We start from the raw sequence: 12,106 nt of genomic DNA on the forward strand, positions 1-12,106 counted from the left end.
AAAAAAAAAAAAAAAAAAAACATAAACTTACTGTATCAAATTTTAAAGATTTTATGTCTTTAGATGTTTCTGAAATATACCTATGAATAAAATCCATGTTTTTAGGCCACTTTTTTACATGACTTAACTTCCATGAATCATGCCAGTGTTTGTAATTCTTCTTAGCCAGATCATGGTGGTCTTTTCATGTTTCAAGAGTTATGACTTGTCCTTGTCCTTTATACTTAAGTAAAAAAAAAAAACAATCTGCTATTTCATAGTGTTAATCAGTTCATTAAAAAGTGTCAGAATTTATTTCTCAACATTACATGTATGTGAAAAATAATTCAAATATAGTAGAACCACTACTAAGTAGACCCCCCCCCCAAGGGACAAGCTGGTCAACACATGGAGGAGGTGGTCAACATAAAGAACTAGGCCTACTCTCCTGTTATGTTAATGGATACACATTCTCCTGTCTGTGAAAATTAGGTCAACTTGAGGTGGTCAACTATGGAGGTTCTACTGTAGTTCCAAGTTAGAAGGGTCCTCCTCCCGTCTGTGATCCCCCACTAATCTCCCTGTCTAGAGGCAACCCTATTTCCGGTTATTTACCCTTCCCACGGTGGTCACTGCCTGTGCTAGCAGGCAAGGATCTCTGTATTTAACACACGTTGAGGTGTATCCTACACACAGTCCTGTATCATACTTCTTACTTACCAATGTCATTTCAGCAATTACTGACAACGCTGCATTCTTTCTTTAACTTGCTTTCTTCTCAACAGCTATTATACTCCAGTTTATGTCTATGCTATAATTTAACCAATTACCTACCAGTGAACATTTAGGTTGTTTCTAGTCATGTCATAATACAATAATACTGCAGTGAAAATCCTTGTGCCTACGTCTTTGTACCATGAGCCAGAACATCTCTATAGGGTAAAGTCCTAAAAATGAAATTGCTGGCCCAAGGGGTATGTGAACTTTTTATTTTGAAAAAAACTTTCCTCCAAATAAGTAGTACCAATTTATATGTCTACCAGGAATGTATTAGAGTGCCTATTTCTCCATACTCTGTCCAACAAAATTATCAAACTTTTTAATTTGTGTCAATCTAAAAAGTGAATATAGTTTAGGATTAGACCTTTAAGTTGCATTTCTTTTATTATGAATGAGGTTGAACCTTTCGTATTTTAAGAATGTATTTGTACCCTGTGTGTACAAATTGTAATTTGAAAAATTCTGAAGAATTTTCAAACCATTTAGTAACACTGATTCCAGAGAAGTTACTACCTACATTTTTAACTCAAGGAAATTAACTCTCTACCCACCTACATCCCAGGTGATCTAAAACCATTTGGAGATTATCTCAGATTTATCAGTCTATAGTTTACTAATGAAATGCTTTAATTCCAGGATGTTTTTTGAAATGTAACTCCAGCTACAAGTCATCATGTTCTCAGGGGTAAAAATTAATATTAATAGCAACATAAGTTAAATAACTAGAAAAGGGAATTATGGAGGAAAAAGATGTTCATTACATAGGACAGTAGCAATAATTTATTGATCACTTGTGGTTTGGGATTATTCACTCCATGACACTCACTCTTTTTTTTTTTATTTTTGAGACAGGAGCCTCAAGCTCCTTTTCCTTAGTATCTTTTTTTTTGAGACAGAGTCTCTCTTTGTCACCCTTGGTAGAGTGCCATGGCATTTCAGCTCACAGCAACCTCCAACTTCTGGGCTCAAGCAAGTCTCTTGCCTCAGCTTCCCAAGTAGCTGGGACCACAGGCGCCTGCCACAAGGCCCGGTTATTTTTTGGTTGCAGCCATCATTGTTGTTTGGCGGGCCCAGGCTGGATTCAAAACTGCCACCTTGGGTGTATGTGGCTGGCGCCTTAGCCACTTGAGCCACAGGCGCCGAGCCGACATTCACTCTTACAATTCTATTTTAGACACATAGGCACTTCTCCTTTCTCACAGATTTTCATAAATCCACTTTGTCAAATGGAAGCATGCATTTGCGAATTTGTCAGTGATAGTAAGGAAAAACTGGCTTGGCGCCTGTAGCTCAGTGGCTAGGGCGCCAGCTACATACACCGGAGCTGGTGGGTTGGAACCCAGCCCAGCCAGGCCTGCCAAACAACAATGACAACTACAACTGAAAAAAATAGCTGGGTGTTGTGCCCAGCACCTGTAGTCCTACCTAGTTGGGAAGCTGAGGCAAGAGAATCGCGTGAGCCCAAGAGTTTGAGGTTGCTGTGAGCTGTGATGCCACAGCACTCTACCAAGGGTGACAAAGAGAGACTCTGTCTCAAAAAAAAAGATACTAAGGAAAAAAACAACCTTTAACTGTATACAGAAAAGAGCCAAATGAAAAATTTGAGAAGCCCAGAATGAATTTACTGTCCTCGAATAATCTGGGTAAAGTTCATACGTGATATGTGATGGTATTGGGTCAAAGAACAAAAGGGAGATACAAGTTTAATTTCATGTGTTCATCTTATATGTCCATTTGTAATTCTTTTTTTTTTTTGAGATAGGAGCCTCAAGCTGTCCCCCTGGGTAGAGTGCTGTGGCATCACAGCTCACAGCAACCTCCAACTCCTGGGCTCAAGCGAGTCTCCTGCCTCAGCCTCCCAAGTAGCTGGGACCATAGGCGTCCGCCACAATGCCCGGCTATTTTTTGGTTGCAGCCATCATTGTTGTTTGGCGGGTCCAGGCTGGATTCGAACCCGCCACCTTGGGTTTACGTGACTGGCGCCTTAGCCACTTGAGCCACAGGTGCCGAGCCCATCTGTAATTTTTTTAACAAAAATCTGTACCCAAAGAGTTTACTGAGACTGTTGAGCAATCTATTATCAGGTAGGGAAGGGAATACTGCAAAGGCAGACCAGCCAAAGAGACCTTGACACTGAGAAGAACTAAGTAGTCAAAGGGGGCACTAATCAACTAGGATAAAAATAACAAGAAATAAAAATAGTAGAAGCCTAAAAAAATTACTTTTAATGATATACTTGTTGATTTTTGATCAGACATGTGCCCTTTAGCAATACTTTTTACCATCTGACAATTTTTAGAGATCTTCTGAAAGAAAACTCATGATCTAACTTTTACTTAATAGTTCTGTATTATGATTAATTTATTTATGAACACCAACTACACTCCTATGGCCCTAATAGGATATAACTCTTTTCCAGCAGCCCCTGCTCCTTCCACATTCTCTCATGCTGAGTATCATCTTGCACTATTACTCAACAATAACATGTACATATGTGGACCAAAAGGCAAGTAGAAGGCTCAGAGCAACACTACTAGTAACATCCAACTCAAAATTCCATTAGCAGTTGAATGGATCAATTATGATTTATGTATAAAATAGAGTATTAAACAGCAGCTAAAATGAAAATACTGCTGTATGCAATCTCACAACATAACAAGAATGATTCTCACAAACATAACAAGAATGATTCCACTTATATAAGGTTCAAAGTAGGTAAAACTAATCAGTGGTGATAAAAGTTAGACCAGTGATCACCTTTGGGGAGAACAGGGCCTGGGAAAGGACAGAAGGAGGCCTCAGTGCTACAGGAACATTTCCTGCCTTGACCTAATAACTACACAAGTGTTGATCACTATAAAAAGATTCATTGAGGTGTACATTTATGATCTATGCACTTTTCTGCAGCTATCTGATGCTCCAATAAAAGGTTTTTTAAAAAAACGTAGAAACATCAATGAAAATGTTAAGATATTAACAACATTAAATTCAGGACTGGCATGGGAGCAGTAGAAAGGTTGGGAAAAGAAAATCTTAACAAACAAACCCCCCCCCAAAAAATGTAGAAGCATTAGAGAGCATGAAGGAAACAAGAGAAAGAAAAGGGAGGAAGGGATAAAAAGAGAGACTGGAATAAATGTGCAAAATGGAAAGAAAAACAGTTGCTTCTATTTGGTTTTCAGGAGGATGTTCTCTATCACAAAGGCATGTATTTTCCCATATATCTTACCTCTTTTAACTTTCTATTATTAACAAGCTGAATGTTTTGTGATTGAGATCCAGCTCACTAAACCCAATCTCTTACCTGCTCTGGATAAAAATAAGCTCATTCCACCAGAGCCTGAGCCAGCTTCCAAAACAGTATCACCTGGAGTGCTAATCCTCAACAGTACCATATTCCTATCCTACGACTGGAACACAACAGGCGACTCAGTGACTAAGCACCTACTCTCATCTTACATTGTTGGACATGGAGATGGGAGAGAAAAAAAAGTTAGGACTCGGCCCTATCTACAAAGCATTCATATTTGTACAACTTTTAATTTTTCCTCGTTTTACTTCTCTTAGTTTTTCTTTTTTTTTTTTTTTAATATTTCAGGCTCCTTTATTTTTTTAGTTATTCTTAATTTAAAAAATTGTTTTCCCTTCCTAGCCAACAGACTGCAACAAAGAATTTATATTTTGTTTGATAAGAGAGATTCAAGAAATCAATTAACAAATAAGGCAGCACTCAATATTAAAGTTATGAAAAATACTTTAGGAGCTCCGAGAGAAAAGAGAAGACAGCAGACTGCCCCAGCTTAAAGACAGAGAGTAGAGGATTTAAGGAAATGATCATAGGTAGAAATAGTTTTAAATAAAGTAGTGGTAGAATAAGCACAGTTTGTTCATGTCAGGAGACACAAGACTTAAATGCCAGTATTAGGCATCTGAAGTTGGCCTGGTAAACAACTAGGGCATGTCACTGAGGCAATATAAATGGCATTTTATGAAGATTACTCTGGGGAATACAGGATTTACTAGAGAAAAATTAGAGGCAGGACCAATTAGGAACGTGTACTTTAACAATAACTGCATAGGCCAGGCTTGCTCTTGTAATCCTAGCACACTGGGAGGCTGAGGGTGGCAGATTGCTTGACTTTAGGAGTTCCAGACCAGCCTGTTCAAGAACAAGACTCTGTCTCTAATAAATATAGAAAAACTAGCCAGGAGCTATAGCAGGCACCCATAGTCCCAGCTACTTGGGAGCCTGAGGCAAGAGGTTTGTTTGAGCCTGGGAGTTTGAGGTTGCTGTGAGCTGTGAAGCCACAGCACTCTACCCAGGGTGACAGAGTGAGACACTGTCTCAAAAATAATATCTGCATAAAATGATGAACTAATTTAGAATCAGGATACGGTACTATGATGAACAGATCTGAGGACCCATTTGGCAACACTGTAACTGAAGAAGTGTTTCTATTAATCAAATCCCAACATCCTAGATGACAGCAGTAAGAGCTGTTTATCAAAGTTTTACCACATGCCTGGCTTCTGTGACTGTTTTCATACATTATCTTGTTTAATCAGAAATAATTATTCCTGAGTCCTATTGGAGAAAAAAATCGAAATCTAGAAAGACTGTTTGAAAGTTTTCCTTCTGTAGAAAATTCAATAGTAAAGTGATACTTCATAACTGTCTCCCAGTAGCCTCGAATTGCTTTTGGAAAGAGGCAGGGAAATGAGTAAATGCTAACGTCCTGCACACATTTTAGACTGCAATTCTTAGAATGTATTAATACATAGTGGGATTCAAACTAGAAAACTCATCCCATTGAGACCATGTAAGCTAAAGGGCAGAAAGCAACAGCTTAAGTGTATTCAATTTGTTCAGAACATGCCACATTTCGGCATCTCATGTGAACGATCCCAGAAAAAAAAGAACTAAGTCTCTAGCAGCGGTCTCAACCTGTGGATTGTGACCTCTTTGTAACAATGAAAATACATCACGGCATTAGGAAGGTTGAGTACCACTGCTCTACAGTATTCCACTGAAATGACTGCCCAAGCTGCCGCCCACCGCCATGTGAAGTTGTTTGTGCCCCCTCCTATCTCTACCTCAAGGCGCTGACACATGAAGGCTATATGTACATCTGAAAGACTAAACATTTGTGAATGAAACTTTTTGACTAATACATCTTAAAAATTTGTGTGTGTCATTTGACCAAGCCTTAGTCCAGCATTTCAGAAAATACGTTTTGGCTTCTACCCGACCTATACTTGTTAAATATTTACTTTTGCAATCAAACCTGTATTTAATTTACAATTTTATTGTGACTGGACAGAAAGGATCCCAGAAATCTCTTCCTTTTTAAATTTTCACAAGCAATATTTCCCAGAAAAGGAAAGGATACTAATAATAATTTATCAGATTTGCTGCTTATTGTAAACTCTGAAAGGTCTGGGTATTGGGGGAATGTTGAAACGAAGGCCAACAGTCTCAACTAACATTTGGTATAGTGTATAATGGTGAACAGTGTTGTCTCTGGAATTCAACAGAGGTCCCACTCCTGACTTTTCCACTTAATTCCTCCCAGTATCACATTGGACAAATTACTTAACCTCTGAGTTCTCACTTTGTAACAGGGATGGTCCTAGATCTTTGCAAGGAAGTCGCTTCCTTATTTAGGTTTCCTATCAACTGTACCTCTTAGAGACCTTATGTAATCACCTCACATAAAGTATTCTCCACGCCCCTCAGCCCAACACAATGCCATTTTTAAATTGTTAATCTATTTGTCTTCGTAGCACTTAGCATTGCCTGAAATGACCGAATTCTTTCATTTACTTGTCTTTGTCACACATCCTAGAATACAAGGTTTAAGCTGAGAGCAAGGGCTAGGATTCAACACCATACCTTCAACACTTGACCTCCATAAAATAGTGCCTTGAATATAAAGATAGTCAATTATTTGCTGAATAAATAACGAATGTATTGTCATTTGGGGAAAGAAGCTGTGTTACAAAAGAACATTCTACTCAAGGGCTGGAACTGTAAGGGTTGAAATAAGCCACTGGGAATGGATGATGAGAATATGATTGAAACTAGACACTAGGCAATTATATAGAATATTCATTTGATGTTTTAGTGTTAGTGACATTTAATGTTAGCTGCTTTAATACTAAACTTTATTTTTTTCCTAAAGGGAAAAGCATAGTAATATATACATTATTGATAAAATATACCTCTAGTAACACACCTTATTAAATTAAATGATCAAATTTTCTTTTTTTTTTTTTGTCACCCTCGGTAGAGTGCTGTGGCATCCCAGCTCACAGCAACCTCAAACTTTAAGGCTTAAGTGATTCTCTTGCCTTAGCCTTCCAAGTGGCTGGGACTACAGGCACCCATCACAAAGCCGGGCTATTTTTTGCTGTAGTTGTCATTGTTGTTTAGCTGGCCCCGGCCGGGTTCCAACTGGCCAGCCTCAGTGTACGTGGCTGGCATTGTAACCATTGTGGTACAGGCACCGAGCCTAAATGATCAAATTTTCACCATAACAGTACTACAAAATTGTCCTCAAAAGTTCAACATTCTGGCTTGGCACCCATAGCACAGTGGTTACTGGCGTCAGCTACATACACCGAAGGTGGCAAGTTGGAACCTGGCCCAGGCCAGCTAAACAACTACAACAACAAAAAAGTTCAACATTCCCTTGAATGTTGCTGAACTTGCAAACTGATAAGTAATGGGGCACAAATATATGCACTTATTTTGTACATTCTAACAGTAAGTTGTCATTGTTTTCATTTTACAGATAGGGAAACGAGACTCCAAGAGGCCAAGGCGGTTGGATTGCTTGAGTTCAAGACCAGCCTAAACAATAAAGACCCGTCTCTACTAAAAATAGAAAAAGTAGCCACGAGTTATGAAGAGCATCTGTAATCCTAGCTACTTCGGAGGATGAGGCAAGAGGATCTCTTGAGCCCAAGAGTTAAAGTCGCTGCGAGCTATGATGTGACAGCACTCTACCCAGGTAGAAGAGTGAGACTGTTTTGAGAAAGAGAGAGAGAGGGGGATGCTTTGAGTGCATTTACCAGCCTTGTAGCACTGCATCTATCTTTGCTCTTCCTGGACCCTACACACACCTAATCCCCATCGCATTACCTTTGGGTATGTTACGCCAGGCCCTCTTTTCATCAATAATACATAGTCCTCCAAGGTCGGCCTTCTCAGCACCAAGTGCTTGCCGAAGGAACTCAGCATCTGGCCGGGGAACTTCCCTCACGATCTTGCTGAACCGGACTGCCCCCCAGCTAGCTACTATTAAAGTGTCTGGAATTGCTCAACCTATATCATTTTTTAAATTGTGTCTCTCTCTTCCCAGCCTCAGCTAACATCAACTGCCCAGCCTGAAAGGGTCCTTCTCTGGAAAGTGAGCGGTAAGGGCAGGGGTGAAGCTCTTCGACCTCGGTCGCCGACTGGGCCAGGGCAGGCAGCGAGGGACCAGCGGATCCCCGGTGCGCCGTATTAGACGAGCCCTGGTCTCCGCTCCAGTCCTTGAGCTCTTGAGAAGGTGACTCTTCCCGCGGCAGAGGCAGTCTCAGGCCTTCCAGTGACGAAAGACATCGGGTCCCAGAGCCCGGGATGTGTAGAGAGACGGGTGGCGAAGACTCTGCTCCCGTGACTTTCCGTGCTGCCTCCTCGCACGTTCTCCATATCGCGCGTCCCGAGGCGAGGATTTGCGACATAGCGACCCGGCTTCATCGAAGAGCACAAGCCCAAGGCTCACAGGAAAGAATTAGTCCCGACTCCTAACCGCCTCCGGAAGCACAGCAACCCCAGCAGGGGGCCGCGGCACCCCCGCCAGCCTCGTGTCCCGCGCAGGCGCAGTCGTAGACAAGTGACGTAAGGGGAGGCGAGGGCCCCTCCCTCAATTCCAGAACGCAGAGGTAGTAACTGTCGCTGTCGCGGGATCGCCTGGAGCGGTGGGGCTCATTTTCCCTTTTCAAATGTAGGCAAGGCAAAGAATTTACCGCTGACAAATTTCCGCCAGCCTCACCTGGGACCAGGAGGATTAAGGACAAAACTTGCCAAAGCAAAGTCCCCCGCTCACTCCCAAGATGCATAAGTAAAATCAGCTCCGAGCTGACCGGCTCAGCTGATCTGTCATCTTGCCCTGGGCCTCAGCAAGTCCCTTTTGACAGGGCTGTGACTCCCTGCCTGCCCCCATCCCCAGTCCCAAAGAGAGTTTAGGTGTCAATTAAACTGGGTAACCACCCTGTGCTTATGTAACAGATTTTGGGGAGGGGGGGCTGAGTTTGAACCCACCACCTCCGGCATATGTGGCCGGCGCCCTACTCCTTTGAGCCACAGGCGCTGCCCGTAACAGATTTTTTTTAATAGTTAAAACATAACAGTTAACTGTTTTACCCTCCCCCAAACTAAATAGAAGCGTCTTAAAATAGGAAAAGATATCTTTGGAGTCCAAAATTATTTAAGTTTATCCCTAGCTTAATTACTTAATTTTAGTTAATTTGGCATAAGTTTATGGAGGGTCTGCCAATATCAGGGATGTTAAATACTTATTTAAATTTTCAACACCTCTGTTAGAAATAAGTATTCACGGCTTGGCGCCTGTGGCTCAGGTGGCTAAGGCGCCAGCCACATACACCTAAGGTGGCAGGTTCAAATCCAGCCCGGCCCGCCAAAAACAACAATGACAGCTGCAACCAAAAAATAGCTGGGTGTTGTGGTGGGCGCCTGTGGTCCCAGCTACTTGGGAGGCAGAGGCAGGAGACTCGCTTGAGCCCAAGAAGTTGGAGGTTGCTGTGAGCTGTGATGTCACAGCACTCTACCCAGAGGGACAGCTTGAGGCTCTGTCTCAACAAAAAAAAGAAATAAGTATTCCCATTTTACTCATAAGGAAACTGACCCAGGATAATCAAATGATTTGGGCAAGTTAACAAGTGGCATGCCACTGTTTCCTATCTAGGTCTATCTGGCTCAACAAGCCATACTCTTTCTACTGTAAAACCTTTTTAAAAGACTGGTCAGCAGTACAATTGAACATAAAGTCAAAGTATGTTCAAAGGGCTATAAATTCGGTGTAAATTTGATAAATACTGTTACTACTAATTTTGAAGACAATTCTTTCTTTCTTGCCTTTCTTTCTTTTTCTTTCTTGTCAGAGTCTCACTTTGTTGCCCTTGGTAGAATGCTGGGGTGTCATACCTCACAGCAACTTCAAAATCCTGGGCTCAAGCGATTCTCTTGCCTCAGCCTCCCACATAGCTGGGGCTACAGGAGGAGCCCCATAACACCAGGCTATTTTTAGAAATGGGGTCTTGCTCTTGTTTAGGCTGGTCTCAAACCCCTAAGCTCAAGCAATCCACCCACCTTGGCCTCCCAGAGTGCTAGGATTATAGGCCTGAGCCATCCCACCCGGCCAGTACTTTCTAATTTATACTTTCTAGGACATCAGCCACCATAAACTCCATCAACAGAATTTCTCTATTTTAATCCTAAAAATGAATAAAGAAACTGCTTTCTTCTCCACCCCAATTGCATGTCTCACTTTTGGTTTGGTTATTTATTTTTTATTTTTTTTGAGACAGTGTCTCCCTCTATGCCCTGAATCGAGTGCTGTGATGTCATAGTTCAAAGCAACCTCAAACTCTTGGGCTTAAGAGACCTTCTTGCTTCAGTCTCTCAAGTAGCTAGGACTACAGGTGCAGGTCACAATGCCTGGCTAGTTTTCCTATTTTTAGTAGAGGTGGGGTCTAGGTTTGCTCAGGTTGGTCTCAAACTCTTGAGCCCAAGCAACCCACCTACGTTGGCCTCCCAGGGTGCTAGGATTTCAGACGAGCTACCATGCCTGGCCTTGGTTTGATGTTTTAAAACGTTCTTATGACTACCAGGTGTGGTGGCTCCCACCTGTAATCTGAGCACTTTAAGAGGCAGAGGTAAAAAGATAGCTTGAAGCCATGAGTTCCAGTGAGACCCATCTCTACAAATATATATATATATATATATTGTTTGTTTGTTTGTTTGTTTGTTTGTTTTAATCTGGGTGAGGTGGCTAGTGCCTGTAGTCCCAGGTATTTGGGAGGCCGAGGTAGGGATTGCTTGAGCCCAGGAGTTTGAGGTTGCTGTGAGCTGTGATCATGCCAATGCACTCCAGCCTGGGTGACAGAAAGAAACCTCATTTCTAAAAAGAGAACCCTCCTCCCAAAAAACAAAAAGCAGTTCTAATGACCAATCTTTTTTCATTATCAAGGGACTTTTCTCACTCCTTTTTCTTGTGGTAGGCTTCCTTAGAGAAAAAGTCATTTTTAGATATAAGGTTCTTAGAATTAAGGAGGTTATCATCACCAAACATAGGTCTGAGTTGGAACCTTCTCAGCTCTAAGATCTGTGATTTTTTTGTATTTTGTCTTCGACTTTTCTTTATTTTTATTTCAGAATAGTATGGGGTATAAATGTTTTGTTTACATGAACTGCTTTTGTATAGTGTGAGTCAAAGTTAGAATGTGCCCCTCACTGGATAGTTCACTGGATACATTGTACTTGTTAAGGGCCTTTTTACCCTTTCCTTCCTGCTCACTCCCACCTGCTTGCTTCCATTGAGTTTTACTACCAAATGTGCACATCAGTTAGTTCCCATTTTCTTTTCAAAGTAACAAGAGGGTACAAATATTTAGGTTACATTGTTTTCGTTTCTAAGGTAAAGTTCAAGTGGTAGTTGAGTCCTTCACCAAGGGGAGGATTAGTTTCACTGTAATAGTACAGATGGTGTTTGTTTTTCCATTCTTGTGAAACTTTACTTAGAAGGACGGTCTTCATTTCCATCCAGATTGTTACAAAAGGTATTAGTTCACGATGTTTTGGGTGTATAGTACTCCATCATATACGTACAACATTTCATTAATCCATTCATGTATCCATGGGCACTGGGGTTGGTTCCACATCTTTGCAATTGTGAATTGTGCTGAAATAAACATTTGAGTATGCATGTCTTTTTGACAAAACGACTCTTTTTCCTTTGGGTAAATACGCAATATCGAGATTTCTGGATCAAATGGTAGGCCTAATTTAATTATTTGAGGTATGTTTATATGACTTTCCATAGAGGTTGTCCTAGTCTACAGTCCCATCAACAGGGGAAAAGTGTTCCTTTTTCTCCACATCCATACCAGCATCTGTTGTTTTGAGATTTTTTTTTTTTTTTGAGACAGAGTCTCACTTCGGGGCCCTAGGTAGAGAGCTGTGCCATCATAGCTCACAGCAACCTCCAATTCTTGGGCTTAAGTGATTCTCTTGCCTCAGCCTCCCAACTAGCTGGGACTATAGGAGCCCGCCACAATGCCC

The 12,106-nt window shown here is 41.4% G+C and overlaps 1 protein-coding gene across 1 annotated transcript in view; it reads right to left on the reverse strand.

Annotated features, from left to right (window-relative positions):
• The window catches only part of TRMT61B (tRNA methyltransferase 61B), a 48,122-nt gene that overhangs the window by 14,360 nt on the left and 21,656 nt on the right, over window positions 1–12,106 (reverse strand). The window contains 8 exon segments of the mRNA XM_012803715.1: window positions 32–216; window positions 2,577–2,582; window positions 4,064–4,163; window positions 7,904–8,020; window positions 8,022–8,054; window positions 8,056–8,444; window positions 8,447–8,527; window positions 8,530–8,668. Of these exon segments, the coding sequence (XP_012659169.1) occupies window positions 32–216; window positions 2,577–2,582; window positions 4,064–4,163; window positions 7,904–8,020; window positions 8,022–8,054; window positions 8,056–8,444; window positions 8,447–8,527; window positions 8,530–8,668 (1,050 nt within the window).

This window comes from Otolemur garnettii, unplaced genomic scaffold (genome assembly GCF_000181295.1).
Source record: "Otolemur garnettii isolate 467f Iridium unplaced genomic scaffold, OtoGar3 scaffold00022, whole genome shotgun sequence".
Lineage (NCBI taxonomy): Eukaryota > Metazoa > Chordata > Mammalia > Primates > Galagidae > Otolemur > Otolemur garnettii.